At 47.0% G+C, this 24,576-nt stretch overlaps 1 protein-coding gene across 1 annotated transcript in view; it reads right to left on the minus strand.

The window, feature by feature from the left end:
• Positions 1–24,576, minus strand: part of RTEL1 (regulator of telomere elongation helicase 1) — a 150,158-nt gene that overhangs the window by 103,531 nt on the left and 22,051 nt on the right. The window contains exons 7-13 of the mRNA XM_048497934.1: positions 21,129–21,204; positions 19,493–19,577; positions 18,418–18,483; positions 17,181–17,334; positions 15,422–15,460; positions 13,993–14,071; positions 8,449–8,546 (exon numbers count right to left, since the gene is read on the minus strand). Of these exons, the coding sequence (XP_048353891.1) occupies positions 8,449–8,546; positions 13,993–14,071; positions 15,422–15,460; positions 17,181–17,334; positions 18,418–18,483; positions 19,493–19,577; positions 21,129–21,204 (597 nt within the window). The remainder of the gene's footprint in view (positions 1–8,448; positions 8,547–13,992; positions 14,072–15,421; positions 15,461–17,180; positions 17,335–18,417; positions 18,484–19,492; positions 19,578–21,128; positions 21,205–24,576) is intronic.

Genomic DNA, 24,576 nt, shown 5'->3' on the forward strand with positions numbered 1-24,576 from the left:
GGCCATCCAGCTTCTCTTTAAAAACCTCCAAAGAAGGAGACTCCACCACCCTCTGAGGTAGTGCATTCCACTGTCAAACAGCCCTGACGGTCAGGAAGTTCTTCCTGATGTTGAGGTGGAATCTCTTCTCCTTCACTTTGAACCCATTACTCCCGGTCCTAGTCTCTGGAGCAGCAGAAAACGAGCTGGCTCCCTCATCAACATGACATCCCTTCAAATATTGAAACATAGCTATCATGTCCCCCCTTAACCTTCTCTTCACCAAACTAAACATCCCCAGCTCCCTAAGTCTCTGGAGCTGGAGCAGCAGTGGCGTAGGAGGTTAAGAGCTCGTGTATCTAATCTGGAGGAACCGGGTTTGATTCCCCGCTCTGCCGGCTGAGCTGTGGAGGCTTATCTGGGGAATTCAGATTAGCCTGTGCACTTCCACACTCGCCAGCTGGGTGACCTTGGGCTAGTCACAGCTTCTCGGAGCTCTCTCAGCCCCACCTACCTCACAGGGTGTTTGTTGTGAGGGGGGAAGGGCAAGGAGATTGTAAGCCCCTTTGAGTCTCCTGCAGGTGAGAAAGGGGGGATATCAATCCAAACTCTTCTTCTTCTCCTTCTTCTCCTCCTCCTCATAGGGCACGGACTCCAAACCTTTTGCCATTTTGGTTGCCCTCTTCTGGACCCGTTCCAGCTTGTCAATATCCTTCTTAACTTAAAGGTTAAACAGTAGTTTCTGAACATGTAGCTTGTGAAACCCAGGGTCAGCTTGTAGACTTTGCACAATTCCTGGTTTCTCCTGTCAAGTGCAGGTGTTATTGCCTGCGCTCTGACCAGTCAGCTCTGCAGCCAAAGAAAGCATGAGTGGTTCCAGAGAGAAAGCACAGATGGCCAGTGTTCATATCTGAGGACTTCCGCTGCTCCAGTATTTCCAATGGAAAAAGTTTGGGAAATTTTGGGAAGTACTGTAAAAGACTCCCATGAAACATTTCTCCTTTGGAATTAGTAAAAAGCTTTTTAAGACAAGGTTGTACATAGCCAAGATATGAAGAGATTTGTGTAAAACAATCAAAAGCATTCAATAATAATTCCTGTGTACAATGTAGACATACAGCATATGTCCAAGGATGTGTTTATTGTCCACAATTAAATTGCAATCTTCATGATAATGTGCTGCCAAAGATATGAAGATATGCTTCTTAGTGGCATTATGACAGTATCTATCAAAATACAGGAGTACTAGATACTCATGCTAATGTAGCATAGGGGACAGCAGTTTCTAGCTCTTTTTCTCTCTGGTATTTAATACATTCATAACCTTGCTTTTATTAAAAACATATATACTTAAAAGTGCGTAAACGTGCCACAGTACTGCTTTATAAACTATTTATAAGGTAAGTTTAATCCTGCCAAAGAACGTATTTCGATTTCTCCCAAAACTTGTCTCCACTCAAGAAAAGGGTTTTCTTCTACATTAACCACAAAGTTTCTCTCTAACTACAAAACAATTTAAGGAACTCATCACTGATGCAATTTGCCTCCATTAGTTCTTTTAAAAAATATAGTGTCTGAAATTAAAAGGCAAGCAGTTTTCCACCTGGCAGAACTGGGTCAGGGGGGAGCTTAAAAAAGGAGATGCAGCACAATGAAGAGCAGCAACAAAAAGCGGTCACCTCCACCTGCACTGGGGAACCGCTAAGGTCTAGATGGAAGGCTCCAGCTGCCAAGTCATCCGCTTCAGCTGAACCACAACATCTTGAAATGCTTTCACTGTCCTTTCCTTTCCAGCAGGTCGCATAGAGCAAGGGAGGGCATTCATAGAGCAGCTAATTTTGTAAGCTGCCCTGAGCCCAAAAAAGGGGAGGGGTGGCCTATTAAATCTAATAAATAAATAAAATCAAAATAATGTTAATTGGAATAGGAAAAATACAAACGGCTGTAGCCCATGAACATTTATGTCAGCATGAGGGAGGGAGGGAGGGAGGGAGGGAGGGAGGGAAGGAAGGAAGGAAGAAGAGGAGTTTGGATTTATATCCTCCCTTTCTCTCCTGTAGGAGACTCAAAGGGGCTTACAATCTCCTTGCCCTTCCCCCCTCACAACAAACACCCTGGGAGGTAGGTGAGGGAGGAAGGGAGGGAGGAAGGAAGGAAGGGAGGGAGGGAGGAAGGAAGGAAGGAAGGAAGGAAGGAAGGAAGGAAGGAAGGAAGGAAGGAAGGAAGGAAGGATGGATGGATGGATGGATGGATGGATAGATGGATAGATGGATATCTCTATGGCTACAATCTTCTGCACACCTATCTCACAGTAAGCCCCACTGAATAAAGGGTGACTTACTTCTAAGGAGACCTACATAGGACTGATGGTGAAGGTGCCAAACAGGCAGTTGCTGCACCCATTCCCGTAATTTCCTGGAGCTGCCAGACTTGGCAGCCATGACTCAATGCAGTTAATACAGGGGTCTCATTCCTGGATCCAGGATTCCTGGTGCCTCAGGTAGGTATATGCCAGGACTAGAATATTTTATACGGGGGGAGGGGGCATGCCTCCCAATGTGCAGCATCTCACTGCTGTCCAGACTCCTTTTCCAGCTCCTATTTGAAAATGGGCACTGAGGCTACAGCCTGAACTGCTCATTTCACACTCCTCGTTCTCCCTCATTTTTGGTGTCCCCCAACCCCATCACTGGCTTCAAGGGTACAATTAATTTTTTTCTGCATGTCTGGATCTGCCTTGAATAGGCAGAAAACCTCCCAGTTGCTGCTGAGGTTTTCCTTGGAATATATCTTCAAAACAAACCAAAGCATACATCTGGTTCACTTCCTACTAGCCTTGCATTTTCATCGTAATGCAATTTTTAACAATCCTTATTCTAGATTCTTACGATTTTCTAAGTTAGTACATAAACTATTCATAGCAACTATATTTTAAATTACTCCTACTGTACCATTATATTACATTGATTTGGACGTGTGTGTGTGCGTGCGTGGGCGCCTTTGACTTTGACTTTAAATTTTGTACTAATCGCTGTTTTTAAAAGGGATTCAGTAATATATTTGTATTGAAATTTAATTGTTTAGCTTTGATTTGCCCTTCGGGGATAGGACGGTATACAAAATCCATCCATCCATCCATCCATCCATCCATCCATCCATCCATCCATCCATCCATCCATCCATCCATCCATCCATCCATCCATCCATCCATCCATCCATCCATCCATCCATCCATCCATCCATAAAGTCCATTAAATGGTAAATGATAGTCAATCCATCCAAAATTATCGTCGTCATCAAATACATCCATCCGTCCATCCGTCAAATCAATCGATAAATCCATTAAATCCAAATCCAATCCCGTCCGTCCGTCAAATCCGTCCATCCGTCCGTCAAATCCATCCGTCCCGTCCGTCAAATCCGTCCGTCAAATCCGTCCAAATCCGTCAAATCCGTCAAATCAAATCCATCGTCCATCCAAGTCCAGTCAAAGTCCATCCAAATCCAAATCCATCCATCCGTCCAAATCCAGAAATGCCGTCCATCCCGTCCGTCCGTCCGTCACACTGAACCTGAGAATGGACAGAGTTAAGCATACAGTGGAACCTCGGTTTTCGTTGGTAAGCCGTCTGAAAGGAATCGATGAAAACCGAAACCGATGAAAACTGGGGCAAACTTTTCCATAGGAATCCATGTAAATCCAATTAATCCGTTCTAGGCACTCCAAAAAACATACCAAAAACACATATTTGGGTGAATAAACATAGTGTTTAATGCTGAAAGCAGTAACAAACAATAATACTAGGACCAGCTTCAGAGCCAGTGGACCAATGTCGCACCAGAAACCTGTCTAAAGAGGCCTGTTTCTGACGCCTCTTTAAGATTTCTCTGAAATGGGGCAACGCATTGTCATTAAACAAGTTGCAGACACGGCCTGCAACAGCTTTGTCCAGGTGTTTTTTCTCCACAAACCCCTGCACCTTACTGCAAATCAATGAAAACCAAGACAAATTTTTCACTGAAAAAATCAATGAAAACTGAAACCAATGAAAACCGAAGGCAATGAAAACCGAGGTTCCACTGTATTAATTTTTGCTCCAAAAGCTGCGTTAGGGCTTATTTTCAGGGAATGTCTTATTTTTGTGCCCCTACACATGACCAGATCAGCTGCGCCAGGGAATCTGTAACTAGGGCTTATTTTTGGGGTAGGTCTTATTTTTGCGGAAACGGTGTGAATATATATATATTCCTACCAACAGTTCTTAATCTTAATGTTGTAAGCATGTAAACAAATGCAGCAACACCATCACTGACTACCTGTTCCCAAGTGGGGAATGGCCCCTCAGCAGTCCCACGGTCCAGACACAAGTTCTAGAGATAAGGTGGCCTTCCCCAGGGTCAAAATAACCTACATTCCACACCACTGACAGAACTACAACAGAAGGTGCTTCGTGAGCAGATAAGGCCGTGCTTGGAAACCTAAGGTGTAAAGAGTGAGAAAATCCATCCAACCACAGCAATGAAAAGGGAGGGGAGAATGAGGAAAGAATCCCACATCCCGGGCGGGAGAGACGTGGCAGGATCAAACCAGACATGGTGAAAGGATGCTGATGGCTCATTTCAACCTCTGACTAAGCATTTGAATGAGAAAGCAAATCAGGTTTTACATCCAACTGAAGTGAGATCATGTACCCAGCAGAACAGTTCAGACACATCCAAGAAATTAATAACTGTGAAAAGGGAACCCAAAGGGCACTCACGCCAAGGCAATAATTCCTGAATAAATTGGGATTAGTTGTGCACGGAAGCACAAGTATGTACTCGGAGCACTGATCCGGAACTGCCTAACCTATTTGATGTGGGCGGGGGGGGGGAGGGGGATGGAGGAGGAGGAGGAGTTTGGATTTATATCCCCCCTTTCTCTCCTGCAGGAGACTCAAAGGGGCTTACAATCTCCTTGCCCTTCCCCCCTCACAACAAACATCCTGTGAGGTAGGTGGGGCTGAGAGAGCTCCGAGAAGCTGTGACTAGCCCAAGGTCACCCAGCTGGTGTGTGTGAGAGTGTACAGGCTAATCTGAATTCCCCAGATAAACCTCCACAGCTCAGGCGGCAGAGCTGGGAATCAAACCCGGTTCCTCCAGATTAGACACACGAGCTCTTAACCTCCTACGCCACTGCTGCTCCTTGGGCAGATTTATGGAGGAGAAGTTGATCTATGGCTACCAATCTTGATCCTCCTTGAGCTCAGATTACAAATGCCTTAGCAGACCAGGTGCTCAAGAGCAGCAGCAGGCCATTGCTTTCACATCGTGCATTTGAGCTCCCAAGGGCACCTGGTGGGCCACTGAGAGTAGCAGAGTGCTGGACTAGATGGACTCTGGTCTGATCCAGCAGGCTCGTTCTTATGTTCTTATGCTTTCCTACTGCAGAGAGACAATGTGAAAAGGAGAAACAAGCCGAGAAGCTGGGAAGAGTACAGGCAGGCTCACACCAGATTGCTTTGCTGAGCTGATGACGACCATTTGCGCTGTGATCACCAAGGGCAGCAAGCGGTCAGCACTCTTCGATAAGAGCTCGTACTAATTGAGAAATCTGCCAGAATGTTCCCAGAGGAGGCATAAAAAGCAAAGAGCAGGACTGGTAATTTGAAGAAGAAATGAACTCGAGTGTCCTGCTGAGTCCGGACAGGAGGGCAACGCGTCAGGAGGAGGGATAGCAAGGCTGAATCTGGCGCAGGACTTTTACAGACAGAAAAGGGGTCAAAGTTTCAATGATTCCCTCCTACTGCTGCAAACCTCCAACTCCCTGCTCTTGATATTTCTGGAGGCTCCCTAGAAGCATCATTTCTGGGAGCGTCTATTGTAACTAATTTGTTTAGAGGATTCGTGGGCAGCCTCTCCGGAGTCTTGCAGCGGCACAGGGGAAACGGAAAATCCCCTCCATCAGCAAAATTTCCGGCGGAGCAATGAACTTCACAGAGATGGCTATTTACTGCTTAAGTTTTAGTTTTTCCTCTGTTATGGGGTGAAGGCAACAAGGATTCCAGCTATGTCTTATGTTGCATCTGCTGCAGGTTTTGACACAAAGGTCACTGGATAACCCCAGGTCAGACACACACTCTCAGCACAACCTGGTTCTGCAGAGTTATCGGGAGGAAGAGGGAGAGAAAGTTAGAAAAAGAGGGTGAGAGGCGGAGGTGGGATCCAGCAGGTTCTCACCAGTTCCCGAGAGTAGGTTACTAATTATTTGTGTGTGCCGAGAGGGGGTTATTAATTGGGTCTGCTTTTCCGTTAGAAATCCCATTAGGTCCAAAAATCATCAAGTCCTTGTTGTTTCCTATGTGGCTGGTTAGCGAAGGTAGAAAACGGGATAATTCTCCCTGTTGGGCTGTTTTAAAAACATGTTTTAGAAATATGGTAAAGTTCCTTGTTTAAGGAAAGTATCCTTCTTTTGATTTCTAAAAACAAAATTAAGTATTTGAAAGTATTAAGTATTTGACAGGCAGTCAATTAGAGGAGAAGTCGTTGTTTCTGTTGGCAGTAGATGATAGGACTTGCTATTATGAGTTTAAATTATGGACAGAAAATAACAGAGAAATTATTAATGCCTCGCCCCCAGAATGCCCGGCCACGCCCCCAGAATGCCCCGCCCATCCCCATTGGCGCTACGCCACTGTTTGAATCCCACCACCATGGGAACCTGTTACTAAAATTTTTGGATCCCACCACTGGTGAGGGGGGGAGAAAGAGAGGCAGAAAAAGAGGAAGAAGGATAGAAAAAGAGGGAGGGAGACGGGGAGAGAGGACAGAAGAAGAGGGGGGAGGAGAGAGACAGAAGAAGAGGGAGAAAGAGAGACAGAAAAAGGGGACAGAGGGAAGTGAACCTGTTGAATCCAGCAGGGACCTGGTGCCACATCTCCCTTGAGCATCCCGTCCCCTCTCTGCCCTACGAGCATGTTGTAGCTGCTTCATCTGGCCAAACACAAGCAAGAAGCGCCTGCAGGGGCAGCGACAGAACAGTTACCACTGGCCAGAGCAGGAGGAGGAGGAAAGGACAGGCATTCTCCAGAAGAGCCACCATGCTGCATTCACCTGCCCACCGCCCCAATAGACCAGGCAGGCAGTACCAGGGCCTGCTCATGAGATAGGTTCCCATTCTCCGGCATCGGCAGGGTTTGCCTGCCCCACCCCATTGCCCGCCCCACCCCATTGCCCGCCCCACCCCATTGCCCTTTTGGCCTTGGGAGGAGGGAGGGGAAGGAATGCCAAATGCATCCTCCACATGACCTAGGAGCCCTTATCCCCCCAAGATATGCCCCTAAATTCATACCTTTCTAAAATACCATGTTGCATCCTCTGACGTCTTCAGATCTTTTCTATACATACAATCTTTTATATACCCCAAACTGCATGTTTGATCTTACTTGGACCATTTACAAAGTTCTACAAGCAGCCTTCTCTCCAACTTCTTTTATTGAACCCATATAATCCTACTTCAACTTCTCCTTCAGGGAAACTTGCTTTCCAGTTTCTAGTTATGATCAAGATACCTCTTCTTTAGTTGTGTCAATCACTTCTTCAAAGTGTGATATATTGTTCCTGTTATACCCTGATCATCATCATCATAAGAACATAAGAACAAGCCAGCTGGATCGGACCAGAGTCCATCTAGTCCAGCTCTCTGCTACTCGCAGTGGCCCACCAGGTGCCATTGGGAGCTCACGTGCAGGATGTGAAAGCAATGGCCTTCTGCGGCTGTTGCTCCCGATCACCTGGTCTGTTCAGGCATTTGCAATCTCAGATCAAAGAGGATCAAGATTGGTAGCCATAGATCGACTTCTCCTCCATAAATCTGTCCAAGCCCCTTTTAAAGCTATCCAGGTTAGTGGCCATCACTACCTCCTGTGGCAGCATATTCCAAACACCAATCACCCGTTGCGTGAAGAAGTGTTTCCTTTTATTAGTCCTAATGATGCTTACATAGCTCATAGCTTACAGATTATGTATTTCAGGAGGCCCCAGCGTGGTGTCCGACATTGTGTCTCCAGTATCTACTGAGCTCTTCGGCGGAAGTAGGGTGGGCCCATGAAAGGCAGGGCTTATTACTGGCTGCCCTCATTCAGATGAATGGGTTTTCCAAGGCAACAAACAGCAGCCGCTGGAGAATCAGCAAGACCAGCTGGACAGTGTTTGGTGCCATTTCCTATTTGAGGCGGGACTAAAACTGCTGCCATGAGCAAGGAAAGAGGTATCATGTTTGGTTCCACCTTCTGAGACGGCAATTTTTTTTGGGTGACATCACAACTCTCTCTCTCAAATTCCAAAAGTGCTCATGGGCTCAAAAAGGTTGGGCCTCCTTATCCCCACTTGAAGCATCAGTATGTCCATTGGCTGCGCTGCCAACATAACCATTCTCATCCTCTTTTCCACTCTTTCCCCCAACACTCGCCCTAAATGATGTATACTTACAGCCTGTTAAGTGTTGCAGAATTTGTTCCAGAGACTCTAGAAGAGAATGTTGAGTTTGGAATGTGATCTGAGCCTTGGCAAACAAGTCATAGATGTACCTATGCATTCATAAAGAAACACGCAAGTAAGACATAAATTAAATCTATGATAGAAGAAGTAGAAGTTTGGATTTGGACCCCACCTTTCTCTCCGGTAAAGAGACTCAAGGTGGCTTACAAGCTCCTTTCCCTTCCTCTCCCCACAGCAGACACCTGGTGAGGCAGGTGGGGCTGAGAGAGTTCAGAGAGAACTCAGACTAGCCCAAAGTCAAGCAGCAGGAATGTAGGAGTGCGGAAACACATCTTGTTCGCCAGATAAGCCTCTGCAGTTTGGGGTATATATATACGGGCTCCTTTCCCTTCCTCTCCCCACAGCAGACACCTGGTGAGGCAGGTGGGGCTGAGAGAGTTCAGAGAGAACTCAGACTAGCCCAAAGTCAAGCAGCAGGAATGTAGGAGTGCGGAAACACATCTTGTTCGCCAGATAAGCCTCTGCAGTTTGGGGTATATATATACGGGCTCCTTTCCCTTCCTCTCCCCACAGCAGATACCTGGTGAGGCAGGTGGGGCTGAGAGAGTTCAGAGAGAACTCAGACTAGCCCAAAGTCAAGCAGCAGGAATGTAGGAGTGCAGAAACACATCTTGTTCGCCAGATAAGCCTCTGCAGTTTGGGGTATATATATACGGGCTCCTTTCCCTTCCTCTCCCCACAGCAGATACCTGGTGAGGCAGGTGGGGCTGAGAGAGTTCAGAGAGAACTCAGACTAGCCCAAAAGGATCAAGCAGCAGGAATGTAGGAGTGCGGAAACACATCTTGTTCGCCAGATAAGCCTCTGCAGTTTGGGGTATATATATACGGGCTCCTTTCCCTTCCTCTCCCCACAGCAGATACCTGGTGAGGCAGGTGGGGCTGAGAGAGTTCAGAGAGAACTCAGACTAGCCCAAAGTCAAGCAGCAGAAATGTAGGAGTGCAGAAACACATCTTGTTCGCCAGATAAGCCTCTGCAGTTTGGGGTATATATATACGGGCTCCTTTCCCTTCCTCTCCCCACAGCAGATACCTGGTGAGGCAGGTGGGGCTGAGAGAGTTCAGAGAGAACTCAGACTAGCCCAAAGTCAAGCAGCAGGAATGTAGGAGTGCAGAAACACATCTTGTTCGCCAGATAAGCCTCTGCAGTTTGGGGTTAATATATCCGGGCTCCCTTCCCTTCCCCCCCCCACCGCAGACAACTGGTGAGGCAGGTTGGGCTGAGAGAGTTCAGAGAGAACTCAGACTAGCCCAAAGTCAAGCAGCAGGAATGTAGGAGTGCAGAAACACATCTTGTTCCTCGGGCCAGATATTAAGCCTCTCTGCAGTTTGGGGGGTATAGTATATACGGGCTCCTTTCCCCTTCCTCTCCCCACAGCAGATACCTGGTGAGACAGGTGGGGCTGAGAGAGTTCAGAGAGAACTCAGACTCAGCCTCCCAAAGTCTAAGCAGCAGGACCATGTAGGAGTGCAGAAACACATCTTGTTCGCCAGATAAGCCTCTGCAGTTTGGGGTATATATATACGGGCTCCTTTCCCTTCCTCTCCCCACAGCAGACACCTGGTGAGGCAGGTTGGGCTGAGAGAGTTCAGAGAGAACTCAGACTAGCCCAAAGTCAAGCAGCAGGAATGTAGGAGTGCAGAAACACATCTTGTTCGCCAGATAAGCCTCTGCAGGTTTGGGAGGTATATAGCAGAGGCATGCTCCTTTCCCACTTCCTCTCCCCACAGCAGATACCTGAGATGCAGAGGCAGGTGGGGCTGAGAGAGTTCAGAGAGAACTCAGACTAGCCCAAAGTCAAGCAGCAGGAATGTAGGAGTGCAGAAACACATCTTGTTCGCCAGATAAGCCTCTGCAGTTTGGGGTATATATATACGGGCTCCTTTCCCTTCCTCTCCCCACAGCAGATACCTGGTGAGGCAGGTGGGGCTGAGAGAGTTCAGAGAGAACTCAGACTAGCCCAAAGTCAAGCAGCAGGAATGTAGGAGTGCAGAAACACATCTTGTTCACCAGATAAGCCTCTGCAGTTTGGGGTATATATATACAGGCTCCTTTCCCTTCCTCTCCCCACAGCAGATACCTGGTGAGGCAGGTGGGGCTGAGAGAGTTCAGAGAGAACTCAGACTAGCCCAAAGTCAAGCAGCAGGAATGTAGGAGTGCAGAAACACATCTTGTTCGCCAGATAAGCCTCTGCAGTTTGGGGTATATATATACGGGCTCCTTTCCCTTCCTCTCCCCACAGCAGATACCTGGTGAGGCAGGGGGGCTGAGAGAGTTCAGAGAGAACTCAGACTAGCCCAAAGTCAAGCAGCAGGAATGTAGGAGTGCGGAAACACATCTTGTTCACCAGATAAGCCTCTGCAGTTTCTTGGGTATATATATATCGAGACTCCTTTCCCTTCCTCTCCCCACAGCAGATACCTGGTGAGGCAGGTGGGGCTGAGAGAGTTCAGAGAGAACCTCAAGGACTACTTCCCAAAGTCAAGCAGCAGGAATGTAGGAGTGCAGAAACACATCTTGTTCGCCAGATAAGCCTCTGCAGTTTGGGGTATATATATACGGGCTCCTTTCCCTTTCTCTCCCCACAGCAGACACCTGGTGAGGCAGGTGGGGCTGAGAGAGTTCAGAGAGAACTCAGACTAGCCCAAAGTCAAGCAGCAGGAATGTAGGAGTGCAGAAACACATCTTGTTCGCCAGATAAGCCTCTGCAGTTTGGGGTATATATATACGGGCTCCTTTCCCTTTCTCTCCCCACAGCAGACACCTGGTGAGGCAGAGTTGGAGCTGAGAGAGAGTTCAGAGAGAACTCAGACTAGCCCAAAGTCAAGCTTAGCACAGGAGAATGTAGGAGTGCAGAAACACATCTTGTTCGCCAGATAAGCCTCTGCAGTTTGGGGTATATATATACGGGCTCCTTTCCCTTTCTCTCCCCACAGCAGACACCTGGTGAGGCAGGTGGGGCTGAGAGAGTTCAGAAAGAACTCAGACTAGCCCAAAGTCAAGCAGCAGGAATGTAGGAGTGCGGAAACACATCTTGTTCGCCAGATAAGCCTCTGCAGTTTGGGGTATATATATACGGGCTCCTTTCCCTTCCTCTCCCCACAGCAGATACCTGGTGAGGCAGGTGGGGCTGAGAGAGTTCAGAGAGAACTCAGACTAGCCCAAAGTCAACCAGCAGAAATGTAGGAGTGCAGAAACACATCTTGTTCACCAGATAAGCCTCTGCAGTTTGGGGTATATATATACGGGCTCCTTTCCCTTCCTCTCCCCACAGCAGATACCTGGTGAGGCAGGTTGGGCTGAGAGAGTTCAGAAAGAACTCAGACTAGCCCAAAGTCAAGCAGCAGGAATGTAGGAGTGCGGAAACACATCTTGTTCGCCAGATAAGCCTCTGCAGTTTGGGGTATATATATACGGGCTCCTTTCCCTTCCTCTCCCCACAGCAGATACCTGGTTAGGCAGGTGGGGCTGAGAGAGTTCAGAGAGAACTCTGACTAGCCCAAAGTCAACAAGCAGGAATGTAGGAGTGCGGAAACACATCTTGTTCACCAGATAAGCCTCTGCCACTCAGGTGGAGGAGTGGGGAATTAAACCTGGCATCCTGCCAGTTAACTACCTTCTGGACTCCAATACTTTCAGTCAAAAAACCAAATAACCAGGTTGACTTCTTTTTTTAAAAAAGAATTTCTATCACAAATGCACTAGAACAGCATGGAAAAATACAAAGAATTCGGTCCTAAGTGGAGTATCAGCAGAAAATTTTAATTATAAAACGCCTGCTAAAATTGAAGGCACGACTTCCTTTTCTAATGTTTTCATGAGGAAGACATCTGTTCCAAAATTAAAAGGTAATGCTGTCCTTTGAAATGTTCCTGGGAGTCTGTTTTTCTCTTCCCAACGATGCTTACCACAAGTTAATTCATTTATTAACACAAAAAAAAAAAGAAACCCCTCCCAATATTTCTCTATTATGTGCCCACTGAATGTTAAAGGTCTTATTCCTAAAGTTTTGTGGCGAAGGCTTAGCCTAAATCAAACAACCACTTCTATTAAGCCCACCCTCCTCTCTTGTTATAGAAAGGGGAAAAAACCTACTAGTTGAAAAGAATCTACAGCCTTATTCCCTAGTTTGAAGCACAGCTATATAAGATAAAGTCTTATTCTGATGTATTGTCGAAGGCTTTCACGGCTGGATTAAGAACATAAGAACATAAGAACTAGCCTGCTGGATCAGACCAGAGTCCATCTAGTCCAGCTCTCTGCTACTCGCAGTGGCCCACCAGGTGCCTTTGGGAGCTCACATGCAGGATGGGAAAGCAATGGCCTTCTGCTGCTGCTGCTCCTGAGCACCTGGTCTGCTAAGGCATTTGCAATCTCAGATCAAGGAGGATCAAGATTGGGAGCCATAGATCGACTTCTCCTCCATCAATCTGTCCAAGCCCTTTTTAAAGCTATCCAGGTTAGTGGCCATCACCACCTCCTGGGGCAGCATATTCCAAACACCAATCACACGTTGTGTGAAGAAGTGTTTCCTTTTCTTAGTCCTAATTCTTCCCCCCAGCATTTTCAATGAATGTCCCCTTCAACTGGTTGTGGTGGGTTTTCCGGGCTTTGTGGCCGTAGTCTGGTAGATCTTGTTCCTACCGTGTCGCCTGCATCTGTGGCTGGCAAGACATCTGAGGCTGGCAAGACATCGCCTGCATCTGTGGCTGGAAAGGTGCTAGCTGGATATTAGGAACAAGTGTTGTATAGTAAGAATGGTTCAGCAGGGGAGTTGGTTGCCCTGGGAGGTGATGAGCTTCCCCTCTCTGGCAGTCTTCAAGCCGTGGCTGGACGAGCACTTGTCAGAAATGCTAAAGGCTGATCCTGCATTGAGCAGGGGTTAAACTAGATGGTCTTTCTGGCCCCTTCCAACTCTATGATTCTATATCCTAGCCTGAAGGCAGGAGGAGAGACAAAGAAAGAAGTCAGGAAGCGGAGAGACAAGGCACAATGTAATCATGTAAATTAGAGCGGAGGAGAAATGGTTAGGAATGATCAATCGTGTGATTGGTGTTTGGAATATGCTGCCACAGGAGGTGTTGATGGCCACTAACCTGGATACCTTTAAAAGGGGCTTAGATAGATTTATGGAGGAGAAGTCGATGTATGGCTACCAATCTTGATCCTCTTTGATCTGAGATTGCAAATGCCTTAGCAGTCCACGTGCTCGGGAGCAACAGCCGCAGAAGGCCATTGCTTTCACATCCTGCATGTGAGCTCCCAAAGGCACCTGGTGGGCCACTGCGAGTAGCAGAGAGCTGGACTAGATGGACTCTGGTCTGATCCAGCTGGCTTGTTCTTATGTTCTTAATGCCCCTGAGTGTTTCTTCACTGCCCTAATCAACTGGGCGACTATCCAAAACCACAGGAGGCAGGTAAGGCTGTTGTCCTGTGAATCTACAAGCACAAAAAATGAGATCAGCAATATAACGTACCCTCCATCTTTAGTGACCCCTTTTCCATTTGGTGGTAGTTCCACAGCATCAATTGCGTTTTCCAGTTCCAGAAGAATCCCTTTGGGGCAAACAAAACAAAAGGGGGAGGGGGCTTAGTGCTGCCAGAAGTATAAGGATCCTTGCAAGAATTTTCTTGAAATTCTCCCTCTCCTGCTCCCTCCTTGAAAGAAAGCATCTCAGCTGCCCAATCCCTTAAGCCTAGAAATACCTGAGGGAAAGGGGGGGAGAGGAAACACCTGCAACATTCATAATGCTCAAATGTATCATGTCTTTGAATGGGCAAAGCAGCAACGCAAACTGGGATTGGGAAACACACGAGCATTTTTGTGCATCTGAGAAGTTAGTCAGCAACCTCAGAAACCCAGCTTTTGGAGGGCGGAAATGAGTCTCTGCCCCAGGTGAAGAGGATATTGAACTGAAGAAGAAGAAGAAGAAGAAGAAGAAGAAGAAGAAGAAGAAGAAGAAGAAGAAGAAGAAGAAGAAGAAGAAGAAGAAGAAGAAGAAGAAGAAGAAGAAGAAGAGGAGGAGGAGGAGGAGGAGGAGGAGGAGGAGGAGGAGTTTGGATTGATATCCCCCCTTTCTCTCCTGTAGGAGACTCAAAGGGGCTTACAATCTCCTTGCCCTTCCCCCCTCACAACAAACAATCTCTGTGCATAGTGTGGTGGCAGGCCCAGACTGGTAGCTGTGACTAGCCCAAGGTCACCCAGAGTGTACAGAGTGTACAGGCTATAATTACAAATAAAACATTAACAGCAAAAAGGAGCAGATAGAAGGAATCATGCAATATAAAGTCCAAATTCATAACGCCTCACGTTTTATACCTTGCCATGTGAAGAATCCGCCCCCCAAAAGGGTTGATATGAGATTTTTGTACTTGCGAATGACGCTTTCAGAATAAAAATACTGTCTAAGGAGAACCGTGTCACTGGTTTGGCATATGTCAGGAGCATGATGAGGATATGCAACTTACATTAATTAGAGGCAATTAAAATATGCAAATCAATGTAGCTTTCCAGCTTAAAATGCATAAACACCCTTCCCCGGTAAATTAACTAGTTTCTCACATCCACGGTGGATGTGTAAGTCAAACCAACGGCATAGTGATCCACGTTTACAAGTTTGTTTTGCACACATATACCCCATCCCCCCCATGAATGAATACTGTATCTGCGAGCCTCTGGTTAAATGCATCCAGAATTTCAGATGTAGCCTACATTGACAATTGTTGGACCTGTTGCTGCAGAATGCAAAGAAGCAGATGTCTGGACTATAAGTTCTGAAGAATCTCTACAGTTGAGGAAATTGGCCAGCTACGCTATATGATCCTCTTGGCTATGCTGAAAGCAACTTCAAGGCAATTCAGGACATGTCGTGGTAGATGAGAGGTTAACGGAATAACGACACTTACTTTTTATCTTTGCTATGTCTTCCAGTGTCATGTTCAGGCCTGTTTGGGAAAGAAACTCAATCCTTATTTGCTGCATGGCAAGCAGATTCCATAGACCCGTGGTGGCGAACCTATGGCACTCCAGATGTTCATGGACTTCAATTCCCATCAGATGTTCATGAACTTCAATTCCCATCAGCAGTGGTGGCAAACCTATGGCACTCCAGATGTTCATGGACTTCAATTCCCATCAGCAGTGGTGGCAAACCTATGGCACTCCAGATGTTCATGGACTTCAATTCCCATCAGCAGTGGTGGCAAACCTATGGCACTCCAGATGTTCATGAACTACAATCCCCATCAGATGTTCATGAACTTCAATTCCCATCAGCAGTGGTGGCAAACCTATGGCACTCCAGATGTTCATGGACTTCAATTCCCATCAGCAGTGGTGGCAAACCTATGGCACTCCAGATGTTCATGAACTACAATCCCCATCAGCCCCTGCCAGCATGGCCAACTGGCTGATGGGAATTGTAGTTCATGAACATCTGGAGTGCCATAGGTTTGCCACCACGGCCATAGACATATCACCAGTATTGCTCTGCCTTGACCCCCAGTGTGGGAAATAAGCAAGTGCGCACCCATGTACTCTTCCAAGAGCGCACAAGGAACTAGCTACATCTCAGATATGATTCACAATTATCCACACAAGTATTTCAGAGGTGGGGAAGAGACATTTCTAAACATGGTAACAATATTCCAGATTTTAGCTTGGGAGAAAGGCTGCAAAGAATTCTGGAAGCCACCTATCAAGCTGCTTAAGAACCTTGAGGTATCTAATTGGAAACGCAGAGAGTAGCGCCTGTATCTGAAGACAGTCTCAGCACCCCTGCACTAACCAGGGGTGAACAGGAGAGGACCAGCTGCAGCAGCCTGCCTGGCAACAGCCTTTACATTGCAGAATTTGGCCCCACCCCTTTCAGTCAACACTTCAGGGCAGTCTGTCCTCCAGGATATGGGCCTAGTGGAGCCAAGCCTGTTCAAGAGGACAGTGGCACGCCTGAACCGGCAGAGTTAGCGAGGAAGTAACAGTCGCTGCACGTGTTGACCCTGAGACATAGTTTATCAGCACCACTTGGCTGGAGGGAGGAGGGGCAGCCATTTAAAGCAGTTAGAGGGCAAGGCTGGAGGCCGGCCTGCCCCAGACACACCCAGCTGGCAACAGCTTCTGCAAATGAGGCCAGTATGGTGGGGCAACACTCAGGTAGGCAGGCTGAGGGAAGAGGGGTATATCCCAGAGAGTCTCCTTCATAAGGGCCAGGGACTCAGGAAGGACAAGTTAGCCCTTCTGCTAGCTGCCCAACTATAGAGGAGGACAGAAGAAAGAGAAGAGGAAGACTGCCAGCATGGCCAATTGGAAGGGATACTAGCAAGAAGGGGCTGGAAGGGGCTGATGGGACCAGTAGTCCATAACTCCTGGAGTGCTGGGTCTGCCACCACGGACTTAGGGGGTTGTTAAGCCCTCCTCCTCTCTAGACTGAGGTCTGTCAAGGCCTCTGAGAGGGATTCTGGAGGGTGTGTTAGTCCCGCCCAATCCTGACAGTGAGGCAGACACTCACAGGCTGATAAGCCCAATCTGGTACTTGGGACTTAGTGGAGCCCCTGCAAGGATCTGTGTTAGTCTTCGTTTGATCATTCGCTTTCTCCACCCCAAGCATAATTTTACAAACCCGTGGCGTAAGAAAAGTTATTGATTGGACAGCAGACATAGACGTACCTGCTTTGCCGTACTCTGCATTGAATTCAGAGCTGAGCTCACCCTGTTGAACTTCTTTGGCCTGTTTTTCCAACACTATGTTGATGGCATCTATAGCTGTTGCTAGATCGTAGGGGGTCAGGTCAAATGATGCCAACTCTTCACACAACCTCTCCTAGGAACATAGACAAGATGTAACTTTGGGGGGGGGGGGAGTTGCACTATTAGCTGCATCCTTGAGTTATTGGCTTCTCTGACCATGTGGGAAATTCCTGACTCTAAATACCCTGGAATTAATACACCACAGTCGCATTGCCTTACATGGTCAAGCTCTTTCACCGCCGATGCCCACTCTTGGTTCTGAAATTCACCATGAATTATCGCCAGAATTGCTCTCACTTTCCCCCAGAAAGCAAGAAGCACAAGCAAGAGGAAGTGCATCAGTACAAGAAATCTTACTCCAACATGCCTCCTTTCTCGGTGCAAAGAGAAGGCGCATCATGCCAAAATGTCCTGCCCCACCCGATCTTAACCACTACACCACGCGGTCGCTTTAGGAAATCCACCTGTTCTTAACCACTACACCACACAACATACTTTAGAAGTTCAGAGCATAGGTGTCAAACTCACGGCTCCTCGATGCGCGGACTACAGTTCCATTATGCTGGTAAGGGGACACGGAACTGTAGTCCACTTAACATCTGAAGGCCGAGTTTGACACCTGTGCACTTAGAGCAGTGTTTCATCCCTTTTCAGCAACCGGGTCAGGATACCCTTGACCTCACTCTTCATATCTCACGGTACCCCTGCCGCCACCCTCCTCCTTCCCCTCCCATTGCCCCTGCTTGCCACCCTCCCCCCACCTTCCCTCCGGTGAAGTGGGAAGTACCGGGGTGGTGGTGGCTGCTGACACTATGTGGCAGGCCCCGCCCCATGGGCCAGCTCCATGTCCTGCTGGCACCAGCGGAGGAAGACACCACAAAATGAGAGGGGCGAAGTTAAGCACGGTACCTCTGGGACATGCTCGGGTAACTCCAGGGTACCACGGTACCCTGGTTGAGAATGGCTGCTTTAGAGGGTCCTTAAAGATCAAAAAGCAGGACGGAAACAGAATTGAATCATTTTGCTTTCTCAGTGCTTCTTGTGGGAACAAACAATGATTGCTCTGACTCCCGCATCATAAGGAACCTCACACAGCCAAGAGCAGGAATGCATTTGGTTCAGGAACAGTGAACAAAGCAGCTGAAGCTTTACTTACCACATTGTGGGCTTCATCAAGTATCACTACAGTTCCCTTCAAGTCTAAGTTGTGAGCTCTTCGGCTCTACAAAACAGAAGGGGGAAAAGAAGAGTGTGGGACGGACACGGAGGGCGACGTTGTTACTACGGGCAGAAAAGAGCAACCAGAATGATCAACCAGAAGGCTGGGACACCTTCCCTGAAACAGACGATGGGCAGCCCAATCCAGAGGAGAGGGCAAACTCCCCTCTGAGTTGTTGTGAATAAACACAACAACTCCACTGGAGTTGTTCCTCCACTGGAAAGAAAAATTGAGCCTAAATCGCTAAATAAAAGGGGTTCAGACAAATTCATGAAAGGTTAGTCAGTCAATGACGATTAACCATGACGGTTCAGTGGAACCTCTGGGTTGAAAGGTAGTAGATCTCAGAAGAGCACCTGCCATACAGCAGCAAGGGGGGAAATTTATTGCTTCATTTTGAATATTTATATCCCACACTTAGTTTACTTTCAGTACATCAGCCTGGAATGAATAGATAAAATAGAAAACTGGAGACATGGAGCATTTAGTCAACAAAATTATAAAAGTCAATATGATAAAACAGCAATCTGCAAGAGGGCGCTGTTGTATTTTAATTGTTCTGTAAATGGGGGAGGGGCTGTTTTATTCAGCCTTTGCTCCCTATTTACTTGCTTCTTATGTATACCACTGCTCTTCATTGCATTGCTGTTACAATGCTGTAATTCTCCTTAAGGCTCAAGGAGAAAGGCAGATGACAATGAGGTGAATAAAATAAAAACTGTAAATCAGTTTAGGCTATATTTTGGACACGGGAAGATTTCCCAGTTCATATTTCCCCAGAAAACTCACATCGTTGTCCTTTCTTGAAAAGGAAAAATATTCCAGAATAGAAAACACAAACGAAGTTGTGATGCTCTTAGTAAAACATCACACGCATTCTTATCTTTTTTACCACTTACGATAAGCATTTTAATTTACTATATTTTCCTATATGCATCCAATGAAGTCTTTTTGGTATATTCCACAAAACAAAGTCCACTTTTTAACACAAAAATCGTCAATCAACACATACCTTTGGATCCAACAAATAGTTATAAGGCATAAAAACGATGTCCGCTTGCTGCTTCAGATGTCGAGAGAGATAATAAGGACAAACTCTGTTTGAAAGAAGAAAAAGGGAAAATGTAGACAATGCCCACAAGTAGCCCAATATCAGAGGTGGGATCCAGCAGGTTCCTCATGGCACCCCTTAGAGAAAGTTACTACTTATTTGTATTGTGCTAAGAGGGGAGTTTACTAATGGGTGATTTTACACGGATTTTTTTTGGCCTTTAGTTTTCACGCTCTCCCTCCTCTGGAAGCAGTAGCTGCCAGCAGAACTTGAAGCAGTCTAGCGGTGAGGTGCATCGGTTAAGTGCATGGCAGCTCATGCCCTCGTGCGATCTTATTCTCTCAGCCAAGGACTCAGCGAAGGTTGCATCTCGTTACAGCCCCGCCCAGGAATGCCCTGCCCCGAGGAATGTCTTCAGCCATGCCCCCCGTGCCCGCGTTCCAGCTCCCACCGCTAATACCACTGTTTGAATCCCACCTCCATGGGAACCTGTTACTAAAATTCTTGGATCCCACCACTGCCCAATATCCTTTCCCTAGTATTGTGCTCTCAGGGGTTTCTGTGGTCGAAAGCTTCTAATGGATCAAGTTTGCCCACAGCTACCGCATGTCCATGTGTTTTCCATACGGATTCTTTTTCACAGACGTTTAATAAAAGGGAATGCTTGGAATGACAAAACCATGTAAATGCAGCAAAAGAAGAGGAAGAAGAAGGAGAGGAAGAGGACGAAGGAGGAGGAGTTTGGATATATACCCTACCTTTTTCTCCTGTAAGGAGACTCAAGGTGGCTTACAAAACCCCTTTCCCTTCCTCTCCCCACAACAGACATCTTATGAGGCAGGTGGGGCTGAGAGAGTCCTGAGAGAACTACGACTAGCCCAAGGTCACCCAACAGGAATGTAGGAGTGCGGAAACACATCTGGTTCACCAGATAAGCCTCCGCCACTCAGGTGGAGGAGTGGGGAATCAAACCCGGTTCTCCAGATTAGAATCCACCTGCTCTTAACCACTACACCACGCTGGCTCTGGGAAGACACGGAAAGGGAAGAAAAATAGCTGGAGGTTGTTTTCACCGACAGAAAGCAAGATCCTGAACAAAAAAACCCCCCAAAACAAAAGGGCAAGAAGGGCGAGAACACATGGGCGAGAAGAAAGCGTGGAATGGTTTCTGCACAGCTCGCACTGGTAATCTTAGCAGATCAGAGATTGTTTTTTTAAAAGCCGGTGTCTCAGTGCTTTCACAAAGAGTCTGCAGAAATAGCCCCAAAGAGGAGTCCCTTTTAATTCTGACAAAAGCCCCCTGCAGTTGACTAAGCAAGTGGGGAGAGAGAGCAGGGATGAGCACAAGGACCCCCAAATCACATAACAGTTTACATCAGCGGTTCTCAACCTGTGGGTCGGGACCCCTTTTGGGTCGCCCAGTGTTCTCCATCTGTAAAATGGATAAATGTTAGGGTTGGGGGTCACCACAACATGAGGAACTGTATTAAAGGGTCGCGGCATTAGGAAGGTTGAGAACCGCTGGTTTACATGTTTGCACTTTGCAGAAGACTTGGTAGCTGTGTGCAGGTGGAGGTCAAGGCAGAAGAGCAATTACCTGTGCTTGTTTCCGTTTTTGACAAGGTCTTCAATATCCAAAATAGAGTTGAGCAGGTCTTTCTCAGTGCTCTTTTCTGGTAAGGCATAAAGGACCAGAATATGAGGGCAACAGTTTCATTCAATGAACTTCACTTTGCATGTCTTATTTTTGCCATGCATCCGTTCTGAGAGAAGTATATGACTACCGTTGACAGCATGCCATACATTTTTAAAAATCTAAGAACATCAAAAGAGCCCTCCTGGATCAGACCGGTGTCAATCTAGTCCAGCATCCTGTCTCACACAGTAGCCAACCAATACCTCTGGAGAGCAAACAGAGCTCGAGGTCTTCCCCTGATGTTTTCTGCTGGCACTGGGGTTCATGAATTGGACTAGGAAGGGTTGTATGTACACCATCTCTAACATATGGGTCTGTTTCGTGCATCTGAGAGCTCGGGTCACAATAAATTGAAGTCTTTAAAGTGGTTGTTGTTCCATTTGTCTAACACTGCTACTTTCTAGAATTCTGCAGAATGTTACCTCTTGGAATCAGTGGTAAAGGGTATCAAAAAAACTAGGACAAAGAGGCTTAGAGACAGCTTCTACTCTAGAGCTGTGGCTATGCTGAACTCCGTGGCTTCGTGTTGATGTGTTTGGGGCTGTGTAGGGATGGGTGGAGGAAGGGGAAAGTGAGGATGGGGTATGAGTCTGAAATTGTGTGCATCGAGGAATGCTGCTGTAAATTTCGTTGTGCGTGCACAATGACAATAAAAATGCTTATGCTTATGCAAAAGAAGATTGACTAACCCAGGGGTCTGCAACCTGAGGCTTCGAGTCGCGATGCTGCCTCTTTCAGCCTTTATCACTGCTGACTCCACTGTGAGCTCCGGGAGGTCCGGGAGGGGTAGTGTGGGTGTGTCCTTCCAGCCCTCCAGAGCAGCGATGGAAGGAAAGGTGAGTGGAGGGGCTGAACCACCGGCTCTGTAGATTTTCAGGGCCGTGGAAAATGGGTCCAAATGGCTCTTTGGGTGGTAAAGGTTGCCGACCCCTGGACTAACCCATCGTACTGATTTCTAGAAGTTAATTATGGGTAGATTTTCCCTACGGCTACTTCTCAGCCAGAGACAGATGAGGAGTACAGATTATATTTGAGCTACTTGGGGCAACAGTTGGGTTACTTTACAAACTGGGCTGCCTTCCTTGGCTTTTCCAAGAGCTGGGTGTGTGTCTTAAAAGGGACTACATGTGCTCCGTGTCATTTTTCACTCGCAGTTCTAAAAATAACAATTGGATAATACCTGTTTACTTTACAGGGTTGTAAGAATTGTTACGTAACTCAACAAATCCCAGGTGCCAGGTAGTTATAGCACAAAGGAATTTCAGCAATGATTTTATCATGACAGTCTGCTACTCACATTACGCATTTACTAACCTCTTTGTTTGTCCTATCCGTAGTGGCCGAACCTTTGACCAGGAAGCAGGGACTACACTATCAGCCCCTGCCAGCATGGCCAATTGGCCATGCTGGCAGGGGCTGATGGGAATTGTAGTCCATAACATCTGGAGTGCCAAAGGTTCGCCACCACTGTCCTAGCTTGAATAAAATTAAGAGTGAGGAGGATACAGAGAAGTATCATTAGTAGGTGTTGTGATAAGCATAATTAGAAAAATATGGTAATTAAAACGCATAACCCTGAAGGCTGAAAAATCAGGCTAGAGCCAAAGAAAAATTAGGGTAGAGCCAAAGAAAAGTTTATTTCTTTATTATGAAACAGCATCAGGAATAAGCATTTTACTCCTATTTCCAGAACAAAGCATAACCAGCAATGTGGCCTCCATAATACCCTATGTCACCCCCATGTCACATCACCCCACCTGACTACCAGTTCCCAAGGGGAGATGACACCCCTCCAGTCCCATGGTCCAGAGACAAAGAAGCCTCCCTTGGGATCAAAACAACCTATATTCCACACTACTGACAGAGCTACAACAGCAAGTATCTAATGAGCTGATAAGGAATGGCCTGAGAAGCAAAGTGGAAAAAAACATAAGCACAGCAGGGAGGGGGAATGAGAAGACAGGAGAAATGGCAGGATCCAACAGGGGCTGATCACGACAGGTAATGATAACGCTCTGCAGAATTTGAGAAAGTAGTGGTGTCAGATGCGACGACAGAGTCTTTTAAAATATATATCTTTATCAAAGTTTCAGGAAAAAACAAAAAACATGGAACAAAAAGAAGAACAAGAGTTTGGATTTATATCCCCCCTTTCTCTCCTGCAGGGGACCTGGGGCAAAGGGTTTACAATCTCCTTGCCTCTTCCCCTCACAACAAACACCCTGTGAGGTGGGTGGGGCTGAGAGAGCTCCGAGAAGCTGTGACTAGCCCAAGGTCACCCAGCTGGCGTGTGTGGGAGTGCGCAGGCTATTCTGAATTCCCCAGATAAGCCTCCACAGCTCAGGCGGCAGAGCTGGGAATCAAACCCGGTTCCTCCAGATTAGATACATGAGCTCTTAACTTCCTACGCCACAAAAAAAAGATCTCTTGGCATTGTGAAGACTACAATTTATTGCAACACGAGCTCTCAGATGCATGAAACAAACTCATATATTAGAGATAATATCGGTACAAGCCTCCCTAGTTCCTGCATGTGTCTGAAGAAGCAGGCTCCAGCGGCCAAGTGCACAGTAACAGTATTGAACTGTCTGTGTACTATCCATTTATTGCAGGAGACAAAGCAAAAGAGACTTGAAATAAATGCAAGCATTGGGATCAGACATACAAGACAGTTGCCTGCTGACTATTTAAAATACAAGATAAAGTGAAAAAGAGAACAACATAAGGTGCTTTGGGCAAGTATGGAGACAATAAATAATTTTTTTTAAAAATCATCACTACTCCCATGTTATCTTTTCCAAATCCAACATCACACTTCGAGAACCAGTGTGGCGTAATGGTTAAGAGGGTTAGACCAGAGTCTTGGAGACCCAGGTTTGAATCCCTGCTCTGCCATGGAGGCTCATTGGGTGATCTTGAGGGCTAGTCCCACTCTCTCAACCTAGCCTTCCTCACAGGGTTGTTCTGAGGACATCACGGAGGAGAAGAGAACGGTATAAAATGCTTTGGGTCTCCGTTGGGGAGAATGGCAGTGGTGCAGTGGTTAAGAGCAGGTGCACTCTGATCTGGAGAACCGGGTTTGATTCCCCGCTCTGCCACTTGAACTGTGGAGGCTTATCTGGGGAATTCAGATTAGCCTGTACACTCCCACACACGCCAGCTGGGTGACCTTGGGCTAGTCACAGCTTCTCGGAGCTCTCTCAGCCCCACCTACCTCACAGGGTGTTTGTTGTGAGGGGGGAAGGGCAAGGAGATTGTCAGCCCCTTTGAGTCTCCTGCAGGAGAGAAAGGGGGGATATAAATCCAAACTCCTCCTCCTCCTCCTCCTCTTCCTCCTCCTCCTCCTCTT

This window comes from Sphaerodactylus townsendi, linkage group LG05 (assembly GCF_021028975.2).
Source record: "Sphaerodactylus townsendi isolate TG3544 linkage group LG05, MPM_Stown_v2.3, whole genome shotgun sequence".
Taxonomy (NCBI): domain Eukaryota; kingdom Metazoa; phylum Chordata; class Lepidosauria; order Squamata; family Sphaerodactylidae; genus Sphaerodactylus; species Sphaerodactylus townsendi.